General features: G+C 41.0%; 1 protein-coding gene across 5 annotated transcripts in view; it reads right to left on the bottom strand.

Moving 5' to 3' along the window:
* Positions 1–24529, bottom strand: part of CACNA2D1 (calcium voltage-gated channel auxiliary subunit alpha2delta 1) — a 392960-nt gene that overhangs the window by 56604 nt on the left and 311827 nt on the right. For all 5 annotated transcript variants that reach the window (XM_082239529.1, XM_082239530.1, XM_082239531.1 and 2 more), the window contains exons 12-16: positions 22064–22174; positions 6102–6180; positions 5844–5893; positions 3763–3852; positions 355–423 (exon numbers count right to left, since the gene is read on the bottom strand). In XM_082239529.1, coding sequence (XP_082095655.1) covers positions 355–423; positions 3763–3852; positions 5844–5893; positions 6102–6180; positions 22064–22174 — 399 coding nt within the window. The remainder of the gene's footprint in view (positions 1–354; positions 424–3762; positions 3853–5843; positions 5894–6101; positions 6181–22063; positions 22175–24529) is intronic.

Raw genomic sequence — 24529 nt, 5'->3', positions numbered from 1 at the left:
CAATTACATTTTCCTTATGATACCGTCACACTGTTACAATGGCAAAAGCCACTATGGAATAAAAGCTTGACCTGCATTTCCTTTTTTTTTCCCAGTTGGACATTTGGTAATAAAATGTGACATTGTTATTTCTGGTCTGGACACAACACAAAACATCACAAGTATCAATTTCTAAAGGCAGCTTATAAGTCAAAGTTTGTCACCATAACTTGCAAGCTATTCCAAGTCCATCAAAGTACTTTTGTTTTAAAGAGTAATCAGCTGCACTGAAGTAGTTTAAAGTCAAGTTGTTCAGATGGTTTGGCTTGTTGGGATAACAATTTTACATGTTCCTGGGGTTCCATCTCCGCCTACCTGCTTCTCGTTTTGGTCTTTTGTCAAGTTGAAGACAGGCAGGGTTCCAGAAATGACCAAGCCAAGTTCCTAGAAAATGATCACAAGGAGATCTTGTCCATATTTTGTGTCGGAACACAGAAATATCTATTCAAGCACAGATCATTCATTTAAACTTAATGAATAGCGAAAACACATTTGGATAAAAAGTACAACGATTTTTAAAAACAAATTTCATAAAGAAAATATATGCACCTGTGGTTTAAACCATGTATGTGGAGGCTTTTTCAAAAAGCATTGGTCCTATGCTTCTGAGTTCTAATCCCCTGCACAACACACCTTCACACTGATAAATATAGATATGAAACCTTTAGCATTAAACAGCTACAAAACCAGCTGTGAGTGTCTCACAAGTATGTACAGAGACTGCCATATTTTCTTCTACTGTCTAGGAATACCTTGCCCATGAACATGGAACATAGGAAAATGATAGAAGCCCTCAAAGCATCGTTATTTGGGCCACCCGACATTAGCAGAGATGCTAAAAAGCACAATGAGATTATACCCTGGATGGGAACATCTTCAATGTGATTCTAAGGCCAATCACAGTAGCCCAGGATTATCTGCAACTATGCAATGCAGAAGAAAGGAGACCATCATAGTTTAATGGCAAGGGGAGTATACTGGTGTTATACTATATTTGTTGCTGCACAAAACTCTCTAGGCATGGGTACAACTGAAGCAGATTGCTTAGGATTAGACCATAAGAAATGGGATCCCATTTTTGAATAACTGTTTTGTGTCATAGCATATTCATATAATTTATTTGCTTTTTATTGCTGGGGGGGGGGACATTATTTAGGGAATTTGTTTAAATATGAAGTGGAGCAATGGTTACACAATGATATTGTTTTGGATTCACTGGCCCAGTTCAGAACTTTCCTCTTCTCCTTGCATGTTCTTGCTTTAGTGCTGACATTTAAGAACAGGATGTGCAGGAAGATATGAACTTTCTCCATGACATTTCCAGTAAGTACCTCATCAGCAACCAAGAAAGAGTGTCAATGAACTCCTGAGCATTGTAACTATAATGATACAAAAAACTGGTCCACTTTGACACAGAGAACTCATAATAGCTGATTACATTTTTAAAAAAATAAAAAAACCAACCCCCCAAAGAGATACTGCATCTTATTTCCTACCAGAATGGAACTTTAGCTGGTCACGTGGCCAAGAATAAGAGCAAGGTTTGCAGAATATAAACCACAGTAACAACTGAAACCTGTTGGCACTATTGGCACTATTTACTTTAAGTGGAAAAGCTTTTGATGGCAATGCTTAGCCTTTTGCCATTTCCTGCATGCATCTTTTGCACATTTCCAGTGATAAACTAAAAAGCCAGAAAGCTGTTGGGGTTGTGATCTCTTGAGAAGGGTTAAAGAAAACAAAAATGGCCCCAGTTTGATTCAGGCATGTGATGAAAATGAGGCTAATTTCACTATAGCAACCAAGTGCTGAAGAATATGCACTCTGCAGGGATCCTTTACCAGCTCAAGACCACTTTATTCTGGATGTCTGGTACAAACAAGGGTGTGTCCACCTGCATATGCATGCATGTGTGTCTGTATCCATCTGAAAACACAAACAATAAACACACACGAGGCCCATTCAGTCGTTCATTTGCTTCAATGTTGAACAACATGGGGGCAATGAGAAGGGGCATGACTAGGCAGAGATGACTGGCAGAATCCGCGACCAGAGAAGAGAGACAGCGGAAGAAGATTGGAAGAAATTTAAGGACTATCTTAGGAAACATTGTAAAATTACTGAATGCTAGAATGACGTTGGTTTATAAATTATGTGGTTTCTAGCTGTAATGATTAAGTAAAAGAAAAGAAAGGCTAAACATTTAAATGGATAATAAGGGAGAGAATTTGCTGAATTAATAAATCGGAAATTGGAATACAGAAAGGGGAGGTATGAGGAAGTCGGGGAAGTAAGTTACAAGAAAATAAGGGATTGAAATTATACTTGTTTTTTGTTTGTTGTTTTTTGTTTGTATTAATGTCTTGTCTTGTTATTATATAATCTGTGAAACTTCAATAAAAATCTTTTTTTTAAAAAAGAGAAGGGGCATGCCTAGTCGCCAGACCCTTGATGTTTTGCACATCCCTCCTGACATCAAGCAAGGGGGCCTTCATTATCAGGACTGCAGCTCATGTGTGTAACTACAGGCTCAAAGGCTCCCTTACTACAGATGCTTGTGCTTGAAGCACGTAAGAAGACCCCTTTGGATCAGTCCAATGACCCATCTAGTCCAGCATCCTGCATTTACAGTAGCCAATCAGATGTCTGTGGGAAACCGTCAAACAGGACAAGAGTTCTCCCCCCTCCCACAGCCTCTATGTACACAATGAGTGATTTTCATGCAGGGAATCGGGGTTGGAGGGGGAAGCTAGTGCAGGGGTGGGCAACCTGTGGTTCCAGGGCCAAATGCAACCCTTGGCTGAATTTGATGCAGTGGGGCACAAGGGGAAGAAAAAGGCCCACGTCCTTGCCCCCCACCAGTAGGCAACCTCTGACAGATTGCCTATGGGACTAAGAATGACCCTGACAGCAAATGATTCCCTGTCCCATATCTAGTATATCTCCAGTCCCAAGACACAGTATCTCAAAGCTAAAATATATGTCATTCCTTCAGGGAAAGAGTTGCACAAACTCCAAAGCTAGGTGAACTTCATAGTTGAAATCTTCCTAAATCTAAATCAGCTTTTTAACACCTAGGATTATTTGCCTACATTGTTCATACCACTTCCTAGTAATGGAAGATATTCGGGGTTAAATACCCACAGATTCTTATTTTCTCAAGGCTAAGCTTCCTACTTCCTTCAGGTTCTGTTTTGAAAGATGTGCCTTTCAGATCTTTTAGCCATTCATTTGGTCTCCTCTGAAGCATTTCCAAGTTGTCAACCTTCTTCCCAGAAGTGAACACAGCACTGCTCTTAACAGCAATTAATAGAGAAGCATGAAGTGAAAACAATGCTCCTGCTGATAACTGTTGTGACCTTTGGTGGCCCAGAATCTCAGACACAATTCCCTCGTCATTCTTGGAAATGCTGGTGCAATCTTGCCAATATCCAGCACTCCTTCCTTTCCTCATTGTGCTTCTGCATTTGACTCCATTTCCAGTCTATAATGCTTTACATTTCTCCTTGGTGAATTTAACTCTCTTGCAATCTGGTTTGCTCTCCACTGAAATGGTCCTGAATCCTGAGCCCATCCAGTCCTTCCCACTTGCATCAAACAAATTGAATAGGCCACTTTTTCCCCCCACTGCAAGACTGACATGCAAATAAATAATTTTAATTATTAAGACTTTATATTCAAAGTATACTTTCTTTTGCTATGTCATGGCAGCGCGCATCATACCAGGGCATCCAAGTAAACATTAGTCCACTGGACTTGCTTGGCTTGCTTCCCAGCCAGAACCATTGGTCTCCCCAAAACATCCAAGTACTCCTGTCAAAACAAACATTGAGTCAGTTGACTGAGAAATGTTTTTGTTTTTCATTAAGTCCACGAGTAAAACGCAGGAGCAAAGCCTTCTAAAAAGTAACCTCTGTTGCGCCATAACCCTAGGGGCAGTTGCCTGGGTGAGAAATGGGAAAGTGGAGCTGATAGATGCGCAGAGTATTGTCTGAGATGGGGCTTTCCCTCTGTGGGAGAACGAGATGAAAGTGATGTGTGGAAGGCTGGGATGTGAGCCTGGTAAAGGCATGGAAGGGACTATCAGTCGCTCCCGGTATGTTCCTGAACACAATTCAAAGTGTTGGACCTAACATGGCCTTGGACCTGCATACCAGAAGGAGAGTCTTCATTCCCATCGCTCAGCCCAGACCCTGACCTCCAAGGACTTCTGGCGGTTCCCTCACTGCAAGAAGCGAAGTTACAGGGAACCAGACAGAAGGAAATAAACAGCTATCTGACTTTTAGCCAAGTGTCTTACTTAGCCTTTTGGAAGGCAGCGTGAGGGCTTTGGGGAGGGGTGCCAAATTTTTGCCCATCTCCGCCACCCCCACATGACAAGGCAGTGTGTGGCCCACGGGTTCTGTGTTGAAGTACTCTTGCAGCCCAATTGCTATGAAAAGTTGGGCCACCCAGGTTTGGGAGATCGTATTTTGGGGGATGGATTGGGGCATGCTAATTTGTAGTCTTGAGTTGAAGGTTACCACCAGTGTGGGATGGTTTAGAACAGGTAAGGGGGAAAGCCAACATACAGTGGTACCTCGTGTTACGAACTTACTCCGTTCCAGAAGTCCGTTCGTAACAAGAAACTGCTCGTAATGAGGTGAGCTTTCACTAATAGCCCCTCCCGCTGATGCCGTGCCACCAGAGTGCAACTTCCACTCACATCCCAGGGCAAAGGTCGCAACAAGGGGCATCTACTTCCGGGTTAGTGGAGCATGTAACCTGCAGCATTCATGGGGGGGGGCAGTATGTAACACGAGGTACCACTGTACATTTGACAGCTGTGATCTTTTCTGGGCCATCCATCCTTCAGTTATCACAACCTGGGTGACCATCTCAGCTTCCAGGTGGTGCCTTTGGTAAACTCCAGATCCATCATTTGATAGTGCATTAGAGAGACCTTTGTGGATGAATTGGGGGCTAGATCACCCAAGCTGGAAATACCAGTGTAAGAAGGAGAATTCTTATGCATCAAATCCATCTCTCACACTAGTAAGCCTGTGCCCTGGATGTGAAGGGCTGTCCTGGAGGTAGGACAAAGTTCTGTGCCTGAATTGACAGAGGTGGTCTCAAGTGCTGTGCAGGACTGTCCCCTAGCACCCATGCTGGGGGACTTCAACATTCATGCAAAGCCAGGGCCATTTTGGGACTGAGAAAGCTCTAAATTCTCTGGTTCATAACCTCTACTGGGAGAGAGATGAGGAAGTGTGGCCCTGCTGATTCACTCTGATCTTTCAGCAGCTTTTGAGGCCTCTCTCACAGTATCCTTCTGGAGTGTCTCTGAATTTGAGGTACGGTAATGCAGTGGTTCTTCTCCGACATGCAGAACTGTAACCACAGAGTGGCATTTCGGATCTCTTTTCCAGCCCTACATAATATGGTTTAACATCTATACCAGGGAGGAGCAGCGTGTGGCCCTCCAAATGTTGTTGGACTACAACTCCCATGATCGCTAACCACTGGTCATGCGGGCTGATGCTGATGGAAGCTAGAGCTGAGCACCATCTGGAGCACCACAAGTTCTCCATTCCGGATCTATATAAAGGCACCGAGAGTCGCTCAGTGGATATTCTGTCACAGAAATTCTTACAGATTTATCTGGAATCAGTCTTGTGCAAAATAAACCAAAGTGAAAATGTTTTGCTGAGAGGCCTCACCCAAGAAAATGTGTCCAAAAACAGCCCTGTGAGCTATTGTGGTGACTGGTTCTCAGGCAAGACTTTCAAATATGATTGCTGTTCTATAAATTCTTGCAAACGTACCTGTGTGTTTATTCTTATGGCACCAATAGAAGGAATTTCATAATAGTAACCTGAAATACAAAAGATAAAACAGGCTTCTCAGTGGGTGATACCAGCACTCTAGAAGGCTGTTTCTACAAAATCAGTCAGGAACACCTACCGTTCTGATATTTCATTGCCTACTGAAAATGCTTCATTTCAACAAGTGATTTTAGGGCATTCATTTGATTCAGTGTCCGTGCTATTTTGCTGCAATAAAGAGAAATAAGTGCACAATACCTTTATTTTTGCAGGCCATCCATTGTATGGGTCCCTTGTCATAATTATGTTGACCAACAGAAAATGTAAATACACGGACCTAGGAAAATAGAAAAAGAGGAGTTGAATAAGTTCATTAATACAAGAGACATTATTCTTTAAAAAAAAACACCATTTTGAATGCCAGATAATCACAACTGAATTTCACCAGTGAATTACCATGCTTTTCTCTCCTTCTGTACTTTTATAATGTCCCAGAATGGCCACTGGGCACCATGACTCACATAACTGCTTTTTCCTTCATTTTCAATTAAAACAAGTGGTGACAAACTCCATAAATTGCTTTCATCCACAAATAATGTACTTTATTGAAACTGAAACTCAATCCTGATGAAACTGAGGTACTGTTAGTGGGTGATTCCCTAGACATATGAATCAGCCTGAAAAATTACTTTGGACAAGAATATTCATATTTTTCTAAACGTATTGGTGAATGAACAAGGATTTTTAATACCTAATCAATTAACATTATTATTATTATGAAACCAATTAACATTATTTTGATATAATTCTAGCTGCCAAAAAAGTTTGCATCTTTCACTCTTAATGGCTATTAACAATATTGTATATGGGTAAAAAAAAGTCACTGCTTTTGACATTTGAAATGCGATTTTGTTCTGAATCTAATTATTGCCACCTAGTGGAAGAGCTGGGGATGGATCAGATAGTTTGTGTTTTCCCCACGGAAAAAGCAAGGTTCGTTGCTTAATTTGATTTTTTTTACATGGATCAAATTAAATCATGTTAGGGTACCACTCAAGAGTATGCTATTTTTTTACTGTCCCATTCAAAGAAGTCTACTGGGAAAACTAACAGCAGAGCAGAGGTCTCCCTTGCATAAAGACTTTGAAGCTTATCTTATATAAGAAAAACTGGTCTGTACTGTATATTTTTGCATTTGAAAGGTGAATCTAGCTGACCCTGCTAAAACTCAGGGATGCATTTGGGAAATAGTCAGTGGCATTGTTCGCTCTTGCCAAAGGAAACACAGTGACTTTGGACATTACAGGAACATGGCGACAAGCTAGTATAGCACAACAAGTTGGCAAGGCTCACTTTGTGTGCTCATCATTTACATCCTAAGCTGCTTTCAGACATGCATTTCATTGAACCACTCAACTACATTCAAAAAATGAATGTTAATTATCCATTGCTATACTGTACACCCTTTCGCTGGGCTCAGAACTTTAGCCTTGATTGTTAAGTGGTAGTATTTAAGGGAAGGGTAACAGAAATGAAAATGAGGAAATATTTAGTGTATTTGCAAGTAAAAGAGGAAGAAAACTAAAGGTAGCTTTTTAAAGATAACTTGTAAAGTGGTGGTTTCAACTCCCCTCTCTCCTCTTGATCTTTGTCTCCAATATGTTCTACTGGTATCAATATCTGCCTTCTCCTCTTGGCTTCCTACCCTCATTACTGTGAGTCCTGATGCCACAAGCCTCTGATGGCAATTAAATGTTTTCTAAAGTTAAAAGGAGGAAGGGAAGTCCACAGAAAATCTTAATTTACCAGCAGGGACCATTTACCAGATCTCTTCATCTTGGAAGTTCCTATCCTATCTACTACAATGACAGATGCAGGCTGATTTTATAACGTACAAGTCTCAAAAATAATAAACATTTATGCAAATCCAAATCCAATTAATCGAAATTCAATCTTAAGCAAAAGGGGCGAAAACAACAGGAATATGATTTAACGAGATGTGAGGCATTCATTTTTACCACCAAAGCTTTCCATATTAATTTCAGCAGGGATAAACCAAGAATACGTAGCCAGGTGTGTTAGCTTTCCAAGCTTGTATTTAAATGTCTAGGTCATACAATCCTCATAGTGAATGAGATCAGAATCACTAAACTTTTTTTAAAAAATTAGATAATTGCTTCCTATCTGGAGATGTCCTTCCTATGTTCTTTTGTCTACGCTTTTCTTATACAACTCAAGAGATGACCCTGATCCATAATGTTCCCAAGATATTCCAATCAATTGTTCTCTTCTACAGCCACTTCTTCAAGTAGGGGTTTATTCACCTGAAAATCCATTTGATGTGCAAAATGTACACTAAAAGCAAAAATCTTATACTTTCATACTCTGAACATAATGTACATTTTCTTTTATGCAACAGAAAAGAAAAGGCTGTTTATCCGGAAATACTAGAATGGCATTTTTATGGCTTGGAACTGTCCACACTTATAATTAAATTTTCCTCTGTGCGAGTTTAGCTGCATCAAGTGCAGACAGCAGGCGTCAATAGCAGGTAATTTGCCTAATATGAATGAGGAAGAAATCCTGAATGCAGTCACAAAGCAAGCATTTCCCTCCCCCCACCCACCCCTTGTCTCCACAATCAAATTTACTAGAAGACGGACTGCTAAATACTGAATTGAGAATCAAAATGAAAGAGCAGAGGCCCACATGTTTGGGCCTTTCTAGCCATTGCCTCTCTTCCTACCCTGAGTTCCTCTGTATATCTTGGGGGACTGAAGGGAGAAAAGGGAAAAAGACACTATGTGCTTCTGCCTTCCTGCAAAAGCCCTGAAGACACGGCCATTTTCCCCAAGCCTCTGTGCAGGACAGAGGACTGGAGCAAACGGCGGGGTCTTCTTTCACTTTTCCTTCACCTTTTGTAGAAGGGGGTCCAGTTAGGCCAGTTTTCCCCAAACCACACCCGCCACTGACGGGCAAGAGACCAGGGTTTAATTCTGCATTGGCTGTGCAATGCTGCTCCCAACAAGGAACAAGATGCTGCACCCAAAGCAGCAGGATTTAATCTCTGCTCATCAGATGAGCAAGGGTCTTTTCCTTGATATGCAAATCTGAAAATATTTAATAACAAGCATCTAGAAAACACACTGCACAGACCACTCGCTTAAGGCTGTCATCTATTCAAGTTTCTTGCCTGAGTACAGCCTGTGGAAGGAAAATCACATCTTAGCTGATGAAATATAGGCCATCCTTCAACTTGATTTGATGCAGAATAACTGAAATAGAATTTTCCAATAATAGTAACAACCCAATAGCCTACTCAGCCTAACTGTCAATGTTCTACAGTAATTAATAGCTTTCCAGCAAAGCTCATCTTTCGAAGGCGAAGGGAGAAATTTTATACAGTATTCTTTGGGGGGGGGGGAATTACAGTATTAAATACAACAGTAATAAATAGCATACATAGTTGGTAACTAGAAATCCTCCTCTCTTTTCCATTTGTTTATATTCAGAATAAAGATATAACGCAGAAAGCGGCATTTAGTCTTAAAAAAGAAGAAGAGAGAATTCATCTACTGGCAAAAACAGGACCTTACCTGTTAAAAAGCAGTTCACATACCCTCCAACATGTTGAATACCCAAACTGGGACGTGCATCTTCCCATCTGTGTTCCCACATGAGTCATGTGATCTGTGCGAGATCACAGAGCCCAAACGATGCACTTTTCAGAGCTATGTTTTCACGGCACCCCAGATGCTGGGATGCTGTGGAAGGTCGCAACCCCGGAAAACTTGGTGCGAAATCGTGCAAGTTCACGGTTACCAGAAGGCCCATCGTGCTCTCACAGGAAAAAATGGGATGTCCCAGCTTTTCTGGGACACTTGCGGGGTATGAGTTCAGCTTGGGATTTGTGGGTGGGGGGTGTAACTACTTATTTTCTATCTATCTTTCAAATAAATGGTTTTACTGAAGCGCTTTCCAGATTCAACTGGAGGAAGGTCTTTTCTATTCCTACCTAAAGCATGTTAATGAAAATGCAAAGGAAACCCATGCTTACACAGTATTTCAACACAAAGTTCTCACATTTAATAAAAGTGTATACCAAAGAAAACTCAGCAAGCATGAGAAGCAAAGACTGTTCATAGAGATGCTCCTCTGAGCTACACTTAGTCTGTGATCATATACACGCTCACCTGGGCGTAACTCCCACTGAACACAAGGGAATTTGCCTCTGAATACACTTCTACAGGAATGCAGTGTCAATTAGGCTCACAGATTATGCTCTTCAGATGTTGCCTCCACACATTACAGGAATGCATGAAGGGGGCAAAGGGATGGGTCATTAATAGTGGTTGCATGTGCTGGACGCATCCACAATGACCTTGTCCCTGCCAGCTTCACTGTTCCAGATCACAGTGCATTGGGTCGAAGCTCTGGAGGAGGAACCTTCGCACTTTCAAGTAAGATTCCTGATTGCATGGAGGAACTGAGCGCATGTAGGTCCCCTCTTCAAATCTCCTGAACCCAGAAAGATCTGAAGGTGGAGCCAGTGGGAACAGGGGTGGTGGGCCAGCACAAACAGCCCCGTTTCCCCGTCGACACATTCACAGAATGTATAGAGGGCAATGTTCTGAGAATCTGGAGTTCTATCATTCAAAAGGAAAATAATCATAACCCTTGTTATAAATCCATAATGGCCCCTTAGGCACTTTTTCTGAGGCATGTTTCTAAGTGGGGAAATAGCTTTCATTCCAACACCAATACTAAATTAAACTTTTCTCTCTGCTTCTTTCATTAATCCATTTGCACCACCTGTGACCTCAACCTGTTAATCCAGGAATGGCACATTGACAAAAATAAAAGTATCAAACAGCCCTTGTCAGTGTCAAGTAGAAGATAGTGGAATGGCATTTTCTAGAACAAATATGACAGATAGAATTACTCTTCGACTAAAGTATATCCAAATGTTATTAGCTGTCTTGCCTTTATATAATATCTGGCATATCTACTAACGAAGATGGCAATGCCAAATATCTCTCCTGATAGGGCTCAGAAGCCTTACAAGTTCTGTGGCAAGCCAAGTGCCCATCTTCATAGGGTGGTTCAAAGTTTTTGTAACCACATTTTAAAAAGAAAGGAAACAATTTCCATTTGCTGCTTAACAGTACAACCAATGGTTGCTGGTAAATAATGACAGTACAGCAGTTTTTCAGACATCAGTGTAGATCATGGATTCATGAACTATTCTTGCCCTATCAAAATAATAGTAAATGCACATTTTTTAAAAATCATGTGTAGTCCCTGCATATCTGTGTGTATTTTCCCTTCCCACACAATGTTTGATATATAGCTCAATGGTTTAGCAACACTAGTTGGCTCTTGTGCCCCCTCTCAGGGAGCTGCAGATGCAGGTACCATAAACTATGGTTTATACAACCAAACTAGGATTAGAAACAATGGTTTGCTACTGACTTGCTTAGACAAACATTAAACTAACAAGTGAGTCCCAGTTCAGATAAAACAACAAACTGTTCAGTTTAAAACAGAAATGGATTCTTCCAGTCTCCTTGTGGCCAGACTGGAAGGGAGCACTCAACCCAGGGCTCATTTCATGTGGCACTAAACTATGTCTTTGTGTTGCATTCAAACACAGCAATTGTTCTCCATGTTTATTCCTTTAAAGGAATCAATCCAGTTCACTTCTATGGAGAAGAAAGTAGCTACTGTCAGAATCATTAAAGAATACAATAAACTGAAACACTTTATTATGGTGAGTATTCAAGAAAATGTAAGCATTTTTCATGCATTACTTCATGACAGAGATACAAAATGAAGCACCAAAATGGGTGGGTCTTTTAAGAAATGGAAATTACAAAACCAGTTTGAAAAATTAGCAAATATTTATTTAAGAGCAAAAAAATGTGCATCTTTTATTATTGCACCTTTATTTGTGCTTAGATTGGTTAAACAAACTGACACTGCCCCACAATGTTTTTGGTACTTAAATGGTAAATGTGCATAGATTCTAGCACCCTTCAACAGCCATTATATTCACCCAAAAGCCTCTGTCCACTTCTGTGGGGAAAAACACTGCACCCCACAATCAGACACAGGCTTCTTCTTTGATACCTATCTTAGGTTTCCCTTATGTTCAAATTATTTGAGCTAAGCAATCAGGATTTATAAATTTGACTCAGAACATTAAAAATGTTTGTAAAAATGCTATCTCATGTGTTGGATTAATCAGTTTTGCAGACTGCCAAATATTCCCAATTCATACTAGTGGACCAATTTCAGCTAATGGGGCTTTATGAAGAGGAAAGCTTAATCAATCTGTGTCATTCACCAGATGCTATGACATTACATGCACAACAAGCCATTAATTAAATAAATGTATGCATGAGAAGCAGACAGGATAGGCAATTATTCTTATGAGTAAATGTGTTTCTGCAAAGTGATAGACAAATTAGGTGAATTTTAAATTCAATTACAATGCACACTTTTTGAGTGGCTCGCCTGACATTCTCCAAGACGGCTGGCCTTCTTAACAATCAGTGACCCGGGATTTTATTATAATTACAGTCTCTGACCAGTAAAGTTTTGACAGGCAGAGCCCCTCTTCCCTTTCTACATTCCGCCTAACTCCACTCCTGGGGCGGAGGAAATCCAGTAACCAACAAGAACTTGGAAGAAGGGCTGCAGAGAAGGAAAACGGAAAAGACTTACTTCCCCACCCTCTAGTTCTTAACAGACTCTCTGGTCACAGCAGGGCAGGCAAGGAACACCAAGGAGCGCCTATTGTCTACAAACCCCCAGTCTCTTTTAGTCGCAGCAGCAGATGTGAGTAGTAGGGAAGGACTATTCTCCCCACAGTAATTGCAAACAAGATTGTTCAGTCTAGACACAATGGTGGAGTGCTTTTGAGCTGTGAACCTGCACTTTGGATTCACAAATTCTAATATAAACGTAAGTGAACTCCCCTCCCCCCTATTACATCTAAAATCAAATTAACACACTATACTTATTATTATTCACCTTTCCCCTTGTTCTTGCAGCTCTTCCGATACCTCAGAATAAGTTAATAATCCAATTTTTCTACAGAGTGGCTGTATTACTTGTTTCCATCCCTCCATAGACTCTGAGCAACTTTTTGAGAGGATTTTTGGGTTCTCCAAAGTGTGTTGCTTGACAAACCTGTCCTGGAAATTGGCTCTAAGATACTGACTTCTTCTTTGTCCTAATAGTTCTATCAAATCCCATCCTGCTCCAACATTAGTAGATCCATTTACTTCTTCATGGAAAAAGTCTACTTTTTTCTGAGAGCCATTCTTTGGGGTGAAGGATTTGAGCTATTGATCTTGACATGCTATCTGTAATTCCTTTGGCTCATCATTGTGTATGCTAAATGTGAAGGATTACTCCCAGTTTGAGACCATTATCTTTGCCAATTACATGAGAACGTATTCTATTTGACTAGATGTCATGCTATGTCATTTTTGGTTCAAAGAATAACCTCTCATGAAATGTCTTCGAGTGAAACGGAATCTCTTGCACATATGTTTTTTTATTGCAATTTTTATAAGTACAAGAGAATGCTTGCTGTTTCCCTTAACAAGGACACTTCCTGGAAGATTCAATAAATTGCTGCTTTCTTTTTTTCCTTGATGGGGTTAATGCCAGTGGATAAACATTTTTATTAAAGCTCAACCTACAATTTTTGATACACAGAATTGTTGTTTTAAAATAGATCTGTAGAATATATTTTCCTTTGACCTATCCTTCATTTGGCATATATTATGGTCTGTTGACTAATAAATCTGGATTGATGATGACACTATACTTCCACTAAGCACCCTGGAGAGATACCCTCCCTTACCCTGGCCACACAACGACTACTTTGACATGCTACAGATACAACAGGTAAACTGACAACAGGCAGGGGGTGCACATATATTTAGCATGGTAAATGCATTGCAAAGATAAAGTGCATTGCAAATGATTTCACAGAATCATTACTTAACTCTTTTTGCATACTAATGTCTAACGGAACTTTAAAAAAAACAGTTTTGAGCCCTAGCACTACAGTTAGACTAGGGCTCCAACTGAACCTCAGCTGCTGACTAAACCAGCATTTCCCAAAGTAGGTGATAGATATCACCCCTTGGGGGTGCCGGGACAATCCTGGGGGGCAGTAGGAGACTCTGGTGCAATTGGGAGGCGTTGAATGAAAATAGGGGAACGGAGGAAGTGTAAAGGAAAAAGAGAAGACATTTTTGAAAAGCTGTTTGTACTTGTTTTATCTGCTGTGTGGTGACGCTGACCACAATGTTGGGCACTGTTGTGGGACAGCAACAAAGCTTCGCCTGAATCCAGTGGTCGTGCTGGAGGCAAGGGGTTTTCCTGGGCTTGGGGGAACCCTTTTCGGATTCACCCAGGCCCAGGAAGCGGATCACAGCTTGTCTGCCTATTTACAACATCTTTCTTTATGATGTTGTAGGATGTAGGTGGAAATATAAAAGAATGCAAATTTGTCTCTGTTTTTGCTCACTTACAGAAGGTAGATTTCCAGGCGGAGGGGGGGGCTGAGTATTTTTTTTTTAAGGGGGTGGTAGCTGCAAACCTCTGGACTAAACCAAGGACTAAACTAATCCAAACCTTGGCTACCAATCAATGGGGATTTATAGAGTGGAAGGCCCCCAGCGCATCTGCAGCCTTGCTGTGCTTGGCAGCTGGGAGAGAAGGCAGGATGGTCACAGGCCTTTGTGCACAATAATTTGTTCTTCTCAGCTGAAGAAGGTAGGCAACCCACATGTGTCAGCAGGGGTGCCGACTTGCTCCCAACACTGAGGGAGGCCGGTATCATGTGACATGTCCCGCCCCACCCAGCACACTAGTGCTCTCCCAGAGGCAGCAGGGGATGGGGAGCACGGAGGGTGATCTTCACTCTCCACACATCCTGCCCAGCGCCCCATGCTCACCAAGCGGCGGCAGGGGACTCAGCCCCCTCCTCACAAATATTGAGGGGGCCGAAGCCCCTTCCACCCCCCCTATAGCTGACGCCCCTTTCTGACCTTTCTGTTTGCATCACAACCAACTGTTCTGAATCCAGATGAAGACATGGGATGCAACTCAACATTTCTGCAATTGCTAGGGCCTACTCACATTTCTGCAATTGCTAGGGTCTACTCACATTCCACAAATAAGAATATAATATTGTCAACATGGCAACATAAATGGATAGGTCAAAGATAGCCAACAGAGTGCCCTTCAGATCTTCAGATGAGGGGCGCTGTAGTCTAGCAACATCTGGAGGGCACTATCTTGGGTGTTCCTGGAATAGATGATAGACCGACAGGCAGATTATCATTATACAGAAATGATATGGTGTGCACTGGAGTCATTATCATGTTCTTTCGACTACTCAGAGTTAATTTGGTTACATAAAACTCCAGGGATTTATGGTGCAAGTTATCTATAGAGACAGAAAACAACTTTAAATATAACCATATGCCAGCTAAAAAGGATGAACCCAGTAATTTATAGGGACACTTCTCAGAGCCTAGATGTTCAGGGAAAGCACAAAATGTTTATTATTTTCTTCTAACTTGTCAACTTGAAGGTTAAACAGAAGTCAGGTTGAACAAAACAATGTAAGCAAAACTGAGTAGGCAATGTCACGTGATATGCAAACATTGCTGGAAGATGCAATTTTATCAGTTCCAAGCAACAAGGAGACACAAGATATTCTAATACTGACACAAACTATCCAATATGTTCATAGAAAATACTGTTGCTGCTGTGCAGTAAGAGGAGTATTCCATAATCATTGTAACCATAGAATTTCTTCTATATCTTAAAGGCACAAAAAATGCTCATGGAATAATTGCTAAGTGTATCTCATGTGTGAAGGACATGGACCTATAAAATGCTCCCACCTTTAAAATACTCAAAAGTGGCAACTTTGAAAGGATTAGGCCAGGCTTTCTACAGTTTTTAAGGGAGGGAGGGAGGGACGGACGGACGGACACACACACACACACACACACACACACACACACACACAGGCAGTTCCGTGATGTCATGTCTCACTTAGACATTGCATATTAGATACTTTGTGTCACGTTCATTCCTGGAATTGTGATTGTGATTGTGATTCAAATAGTTGCAATGCATGTAAGCTAGCCTTTCATCTTTCAGCACTTAAATCTTTGCTCTACTGCCCGTTACCAGTTCTTGTGAATGAAGCATATTGTGAATATGCTCAGTCCCATGGATTCATAACTATATTTTGCACAAAGCTTTACAGTATTTACCTAGGTAGGGCTGCCAGATAACAAAATGTACATGCACCCCAAACAGCCCAGCATAAGTGGTTGTTAGTATCTCAGCTCACAGTCAGAGGTAACTGGCCTCCCCCAGGCAATTAAGCTGGATACTTGATGACCTCTCTGCTGCGTCTCCCGGCAGGCAAGGTCATAACTCGGCGATTCTTCTCATCAGTCAGACGTGAAGAACACACCCTCTGCTACTCTGCTTTTCTCTCCCTCCCTGCATTCTCCCCAGGGAGGGGAAATGAGACAGACAGGAGTCCTATTTACATGTTTTATTCCTGTCATTCAGCAGTACATAGAAATGCGACTGCACCCTTCAGTCTCCATCAGAAGAGTCACAACTCCTCCCCTGTACTTCCAGCACAGGTCACATGACACTCTGAGCTAACATCCGGTGCTCAGTACAGAGAATAGGCTCCACCTTTTCCCCAGCAGTACATTGGAAGACAACAACATCCTGTTTTGCATTCCAGCCATCTGGAGCTGGCTTTTGCCTTGGTGCTTTTTCCTGACAGTGGTTCCCTCCTAGTTAAATTATTAACCGAACCCCCGAATCTGGCACTTTTCTGCTTTCAACCTGACTTGATGCTGCTATTAAATTTGCTTTCTGTTGCCAATTGTTTTATTTATTGATGCTTTAAAGGTTCTGTTGCTTCAGATTTGTTAGCTGCCTTTGATTAAGGCGCTGAACAAAAATAACTAAAATAAACAGGTAAATTAATATGCACATATCAAATACAGAAAAGCTGTGCCAAAGTATAAACTTTCCAATTTAGGATGGGAAGAGAGCGATTCACCTGGGTGCTCTTTAAATATAAGTACAATTGTCCAGGGTCATTTGATTTCACAGTGCAACCGATTGTGATTTTGGAGCATACATCTGACCATTGTGCATCACATCACACATCTAGGGTTGCCATTTACATTATGGGAGTGGTGAAGTTGCTGTTTTCCCACTGAATCCTTCCAGTGCTGTTCCAATAATGTTAGAATAGTGAAATTACACAAACGTAGCAACTGATCTGGTTACTTTTCCTAGCAAAGTCATCCATCCCCTGGAATGAGCAAAGTGGCAAACAACTGTTCGAACTGGTAACCATATAAAAAACAGACAGCAGACTTCTTCTGACATTCAGCTTAAATGGACAAAGCATCAAATGGGCAGGGCAAAGGTGCCCTTTGCACCTTTACCTGAAGAGGTCTCATATTTGCTGACAATGAAATCTTTAGTAGAGGATGTTAATGCCTTTTCTAGTTATCACTTTTAGTGGTGGAAATGAATGCACTGGGCACTAGAAAGCTGCAAGCTCCCTGCGATTGCTCCTTATACATGACTTGGCAAAGTTAATGAATAGCAAAAAGCTATCTTGTAGAAACATGGGACTTAATTAAACACTTCTCCTGGTGCTATCAGTGATAGGGTACAGGTCCCAGATCTGATTAAGTTTTATGAATTCCCTAATTCAATGTGCATTGTTTAGTCTTAAAAATATACATGATGCCTAGAAGTCATAATGCAAAATGAGCATTCTGCTCAAAGGTTACTTTGAAAGTTCAATAAATGCAAATAAAATCCAGAATATCTAAAGTGAATAAGCAACTTCTTTTGCTTTCCTAAAACAGATTTAAACTTGCACCTATCAATTTTCAGTAAAAATTCTTTTTTTAACTGTTAATTTTTGCAGTATGCTGAATAAAGTCATTATCACAATTGTAAATGATGGGAAAGCTCTCAGCTCAATATTGAACTCAGGGATAAAAGCTTTTTCTGTTCTAGTTTAAAGAAAGAGAGTTTTTTTTTAATGAGCTCAATTCCCAAATTTGGACACTCCTGTGTATCAAATGATGCCACTGGGAACGTGAATGTGTTCAAAACTCCTGGGGGATTTTATCATTATAAGATCCTCTCTTCTTCTTCTTCTTCTTCTTCTTCTTCTTCTGCTTCTGCTTCTGCTTCTTCTTCAACCTATTGCAGCAGTAAGGTTGTAATCCTAACTCCTTATTCATGCTGCTGGATCCATCCATCCATCTGCCAGTCTCCACTACCCTGGAGAAGTACGGTACATCAGTGAAGGACTTCAGAAGAATACAGGGGTGGATTTGAGAACTATGATATGTTTGCTTTGTTGACTGTTGTGAGCTACCTCAGGCATTTGTGAGAACAGTGTAAGCAGGAACAGCTGCAATGCTGCCCTCCAAACAGCAGCGCTGGTGCCCCTCATAAGGACAGGGCAGGGGTAGGGCGCAGTGCCAGAGAGGTCAGAGCTGTGCAGGTGGGCTGACAGAAGTGGGTTGGCTCCACTAGCGCACCTGCCCATCCCTGCATCATCCAGGTAAGAGGAAACAATGCTGTCGTCTAGATTGCTATACAGCTACACGCCACCATGTTTGGCTGCTCCTGAGTATAAATACACTAAGTATAGTAAAAATAAATAGTACAAAATCAATAAAACATAATTGGGATTGATCAATCAGTAGAGCATGAGACTCTTAATCTCAGGACCATGGGTTTGAGCCCTACACATTGGGCAAAAGATTCCTGCATTGCCAGGGTGGACTAGATGACCCTTGTGGTCCCTTCCAACTCTACAATTCTATGTTACTTTCAGCATTCTCTCTGCCCCCCCCCTTTAGTAACAATGACTGACAATTTCAGAAAATATTTGTGGCCTCATTGAACACTCCCCCCAAAAAATAAACCATACACTGTAGTAAATCTCCAGAGATTGCTGCTCCTCTTTGACAATAACTAGCCCAAACAGGCAGGAAGCATCTAGCTGGCCATTGTGCGAACAGGACACTAGACAAGATGGGCCACTGGCCTCATCCAGCTCTTCTAAGAACGGCTCTTCTTTCGTTCTCAACAAGTTTGCCAATATTGTCATCAAGTCCTTAAAAAATCTGGGGGCTTCCCATTTAAGTCAATTACTATTGTGATATAAATGGATTTGTGCTTCTGTTTACAGTTAAAAGCAGACTCAGAACATGCAAATTATTCTAATGTGTTCTAATAATTTAAAATAGTAAAGAAAACATGGGTGCAATATACAACATTTATTAGAATCCACTTTGTGAAACCCAAAGCTGGCATTTGCAGATTAGGCTGAACATGCAATGCCAAAATGTGGGAGGTGGCAGGGGCAGCATTTAAAAAAAAAGAAAAAGATATCACACATTGATCTAGCCTTTTTTCCGTATTCAGCCTTCCCACTATAGTATGATGATACTTCTAATGCATATATGCATGTTACTTTAGGGCTTGCTCTGTGCATTCTTAATTAATGTTCTTTGCTAACAGATTAACAACTATAGCCATAGAATATAGAATCTGGTGGCTGAAAAATTACTATTTTTATTTTGGGAAGAATTAAATAACAAAGCATAGCTTAGTTTCCTAAAACACCTGAAACAGATTTTTCTTTTGCAGGAAAAGTGAAAGATACCATTCGGTGAACAGATGTTACACTCATTAATCCAATTTATATAAAATCTCTTCTCTCAAACGATATTCATTTGGACAGTCACAGAAAAGATGACACTCTGTGAAAACACCCAAATAGTTTTGCAGCAAAGGCACAAGCACAAGGAAAAACAAAAACTAATTTAAACAGCCATGCTTGCAACAAAACAAAACAAAAAGCATTTCAATGGAATTTTGGTGAAAATTGCCAAATTTCAATGGAGGAATGAGCACTGATGGAATTAATGCTACACAGCTGATTAGGCTTGGTTGCTATTTTTCCACCAACAGAAAGATTTACCTGTACTATACTATACTATACTAAACTATACTATACTATACTATACGGACGCAGGTGGCACTGTGGTCTAAACCACTAAGCCTCTTGGGCTTGCTGATTGGAAGGTTGGCGGTTCGAATCCCCACAACAGGGTGAGCTTCCGTTGTTCTGTCCCAGCTCTTGCCAACCTAGCAGTTCGAAAGCACGTCAAAGAGCAAGTAGATAAATAGGTACCACTCCGGCGGGAAGCTAAACGGCATTTCCGTGCGCTCTGGTTTCTGTCACAGTGTTCCGTTGTGCCAGAAGGGTTTAGTCATGCTGCCCACATGACCTGGAAAGCTGTCTGTGGACAAATGCTGGCTCCTTTGGCCTGAAGCCCTTGAGACTCCTTTTTAAGTTTTGGAGTACCACTGCATCAACTGGTATAACAAAAATGCAGCAGAGACACCTTCTTCTTCCCAAAGGAGCAAGAATCCACACACTAATTTAGCAATAGGTACCTGCCCCCCAAGGGACACGGGTGGCGCTGGGGTCTAAACCACAGAGCCTAGGACTTGCTGGTCAGAAGGTTGGCGTTTCGAATCCCCGCGATGGGGTGAGCTCCCGTTGCTCGGTCCCTACTCCTGCCAACCTAGCAGTTTGAAAGCATGTCAAAGTGCAAGTAGATAAATAGGTACCACTCCAGCAGGAAGGTAAAGGGCGTTTCTGTGCGCTGCTCTGGTTTCACCAGAAGCAGCTTAGTCATGCTAGCCACATGACCCGGAAAAACTGCCTGCAGACAAACGCCGGCTCTCTTGGCCAGTAAAGCGAGATGAGTATGCAACCCCAGAGTCATTTGCGACTGGACTTAACTGTCATACTATACCATACTATACTATACTATACTATACTATACTATACTATACTATACTATATACATGCATATATTAACATACATACATGTGCCTACACTGTTTGTTAATATATATGTGTTTTCCATTGCAGCCAATAGCTGGATCCTAACACAGTTTGACATCACATCAAAATGTAATGATATATAATGCAATATTAAGCTGATGTTGGAGGCAGGTATATTGACTCAAGTTATTAAAGCTATAGTGAAATTTTGTACACATGCAATGATGGATCTAAGAGAGTTCAGTGACATTTTAAAAGATGTGATCTCTGATAGGTAGAATGGTGAAAATTGGCATTTATTAGCGAGGATCATCACTGAAGGAGGAGGAAACACACTGCTCTCCAAGATCTCAGTCAGACACCTTTCCCAGTTTACCATTTCATTTAACTGGAAATGCTAGAGGTTTAACATACAGGATGCCATGAAAAATAGGCCCCCTGTTTGCTGCTTGCTATCTGTATACTAATAGGCTCCAAACTGCATAGCTATCCATGAGTCATTCCAGAACCTGCTTGACTTAAGCAGTTAACTACTTCCCTATTTTGTCTGCAGGAAACAATCTCAACATGCTCAAGGCTCATTGAAGAGTTTATAAGAGACTTGAAGGGTCTCTGACTAACATTACAGCAATGTGCAAAATTTAATCCATACATGGTAGTTATTAGAAACTGACTTGCTACATTTTTTCATAGAATTTATAAGCAAAAAGTGTACTTTGCTAGTTCTCTTTAAGTGCATTGTATTGTATATCCTTTGCTGTAAGGAACATAGCACTATGAGCTTATGAAAATATAGAATATATAAAGGACAACAAAAAACTTTTATTTAAAATCACTCATGCCTGGGATGGAAAAACCAGCCATTTTGCTTTCCCCCCATTCTCCCCCCCCCCTCAGTTCTTTAGTCAGTTCATCCCATTACTATATCAGTTTGAGATTTTATTAAAAATATATGTGTGAAAATCCATATACATTTTTGTGCATATCTCTAATAATGTATTAAGCAAATCTGAATGCATTATTTTCACTAATTTTGAGCGCAAAATCAAAAATATGCTTTTTTGGTGGGAGAACTTTATAGCAAAATTCAGAGAGGGACAGCTGTGTTTTGGTTTGTGTATTGGTCAAGGGACTGCAAATTAGGTAGGTTCACATGAAATGCTAACTGAACAAATTTCTCCTTCTTTCCATGCCTATAAAAGGAACTTTAAAGAACATAAAACACTTGAGGACTTCAACAAATGAACCTTACTTTTTTCTCCTTGTTGTATTTGTCAAAAATCTCCTGTGCTTTTTCTTCACCACCATCAGTAAATAACATTATAATCTTGTTGCAGTTAGCTCTGAAGACACTGTGGCTGTGCTGGAAGAGATAAAGACAGGCATTTTTGTTTATTTATGTCACAAAATTTATATGCCATTTGATTGTAATAAAACCTCAAAGTGGTTTGCAAAATGATTCCAGTTATGATTCATCAAACAAAATAACGAAATGTTCAGTGGTGTAATGCAACCCTCAGAAACAAATTTCTAAAGGGGGCTTTTCCATATATTGCATCTTTCACATTGTTAGGTATATAAATGGGCATGTGAAACAAGCACTTCATTATTTTTTTGTGATTTACACATACACCATCCAACATTTTTGCCAAAGACAGCAGGCAAATTGTTTGGGGGCTCTCCTATTTAGAGTGTTTGACTTACTCACTGTGTACATTGGCTTCCACATGGAAGACTATTAAGTAGTTCATTTTGCAGGCCCAATGAGGGAAATTTCTTATTTCGAGATTGGATGAATAGTTTGACTGAAAGGTGACTGAGAAAAATAGGTCAAAGTGCTCCCTCCCACTCTTGAAATCCACACACCTCATGGGGGGAATAGCTGTCCTGACCTCCATTCTAATCATGTACATATTGGGTTGGACCCAACTTAGCCATAATGGACCCAGTGTAATGGATGACTATGATAATTATGAGTGACTAAATTAAGTTCCACTGGTTTAAGTGAATCTCCTCTAAATTTAATGAAGTCTGGCTCCAATACAGTGCCTAACCACATAATTTAGTGTATATTAGGTGGGGTAGACCAGTAGCAATGGAACCCAGGTGGCGCTGTGAGTTAAACCACAGAGCCTAGGACTTGCCGATCAGAAGGTCGGCAGTTTGAATCCCTGCGACGGAGTGAGCTCCCGTTGATCGGTCCCAGCTCCTGCCAACTTAGCAGTTCGAAAACACGTCAAAGTGCAAGTAGATAAATAGGTACCGCTCCGGCGGGAAGGTAAACGGCGTTTCCGTGTGCTGCTCTGGTTCGCAAGAAGTGGCTTAGTCATGCTGGCCACATGACCCGGAAGCTGTACGCCGGCTCCCTCGGCCAATAAAGCGAGATGAGCGCTGCAACCCCAGAGTCGGTCACGACTGGACCTAATGGTCCGGGGTCCCTTTACCTTACTTTAGACCAATAGCAATAGCAGCCAGCAGGGTAGAGTTGCTCACCTGGCTTCTTAATGCAGAAATCGCTGCTGGTAACTGAGGAGGAAGCTTGCAGCAATGAGGAGATCGGTGCAGTCACTTGCAACAACAGAGCCAATCAGATGCTTCCAGTACTGTACCTGCAGTGTACCAACCTCCCTGCTGCCCCCTCTCTCCCTCTTGGTTATCATCAGGAAGCCAGGTGAGAAACACCACCCCACCAGCCACTACTACCAGGGTGGTCCTGTTGAAATCTCTGTTCAGCCATGAAGATGACTGGGTAACCTGGGTGAGTCACTCGCTTTCAGTCGAGCATACTTTACAGAGCTGTTGTGAGGGTAAAAGTGGGGAGATGCCAGCCAGAGAGGAAGGGACAAAAATGTAGATAAATAAAATTGTAAACCAGCTTCTTATTGATTAACCAATGATATGACTATCAATTCATTACTATGGAGAAAAATATTAAATTCTACTTCTGAATTAAGAACTTATGCTTAGTGCCAATATGTCTGCTATTTAAGATTTTCCACTTAAATCAGGGGTAGGGAACCTATCTATGGCTTCCAGATGTTGCTGGACTTCTATCCCCACCAGTCCTGATCACTGGGCTTGGCAGCTGGGCTGATGGGAGCTGGACTCCAGTGACACTTGGAGCACCCCTGGTTCCCCATCCTTGATTTAAGTATCACTTTACCAAATAAATGTGGATAAAGAAACCCCAATCCTTTATGTTAAGAATGCTAGCACAGTGGTTCTGATTCAGAAATAAAACATTCATGGAGAAATAAAAAATGCATGGAGGTTCCAACTTGCAATATATTACTTCGGACGTCTGACAATATAAAATAAATAAAAGGGGGAAATTCTGCATTGACATCAACTGTGCTGCATAAACCCATAAAAAGAGGACTTGTCCTGCAAATCACATTGATTTGAGTAAATTTTAGGCTGCAATTTATGGAGGCATCACCTTTCTGGGGACATAAGAACATGGCTAGGTTCATTTACAATATATTTAAGTAGTATTTTGAATGTGACTTACCGATCAAGTAATCAGCACATGTAAAATGATTTACTAAGTGTGCATTGACCCTTTACTTTACTGTTGGATCTACTGTAGACATAGGCTTCTATTCCTGCATAGTTCAAAGTTGACCCAAACAGTTTAATAATATTAAATTACTGGAAGATCCAACACTAGATTTCTGTTTTCTCCATAAACTGTTTAGGAATAATGAGTAGCTATGTA

This window comes from Podarcis vaucheri (assembly GCF_965113315.1).
Source record: "Podarcis vaucheri genome assembly, chromosome: 10".
Classification (NCBI taxonomy): Eukaryota; Metazoa; Chordata; class Lepidosauria; order Squamata; family Lacertidae; genus Podarcis; species Podarcis vaucheri.
This window is presented reverse-complemented; position numbering and strand designations above follow the sequence as displayed.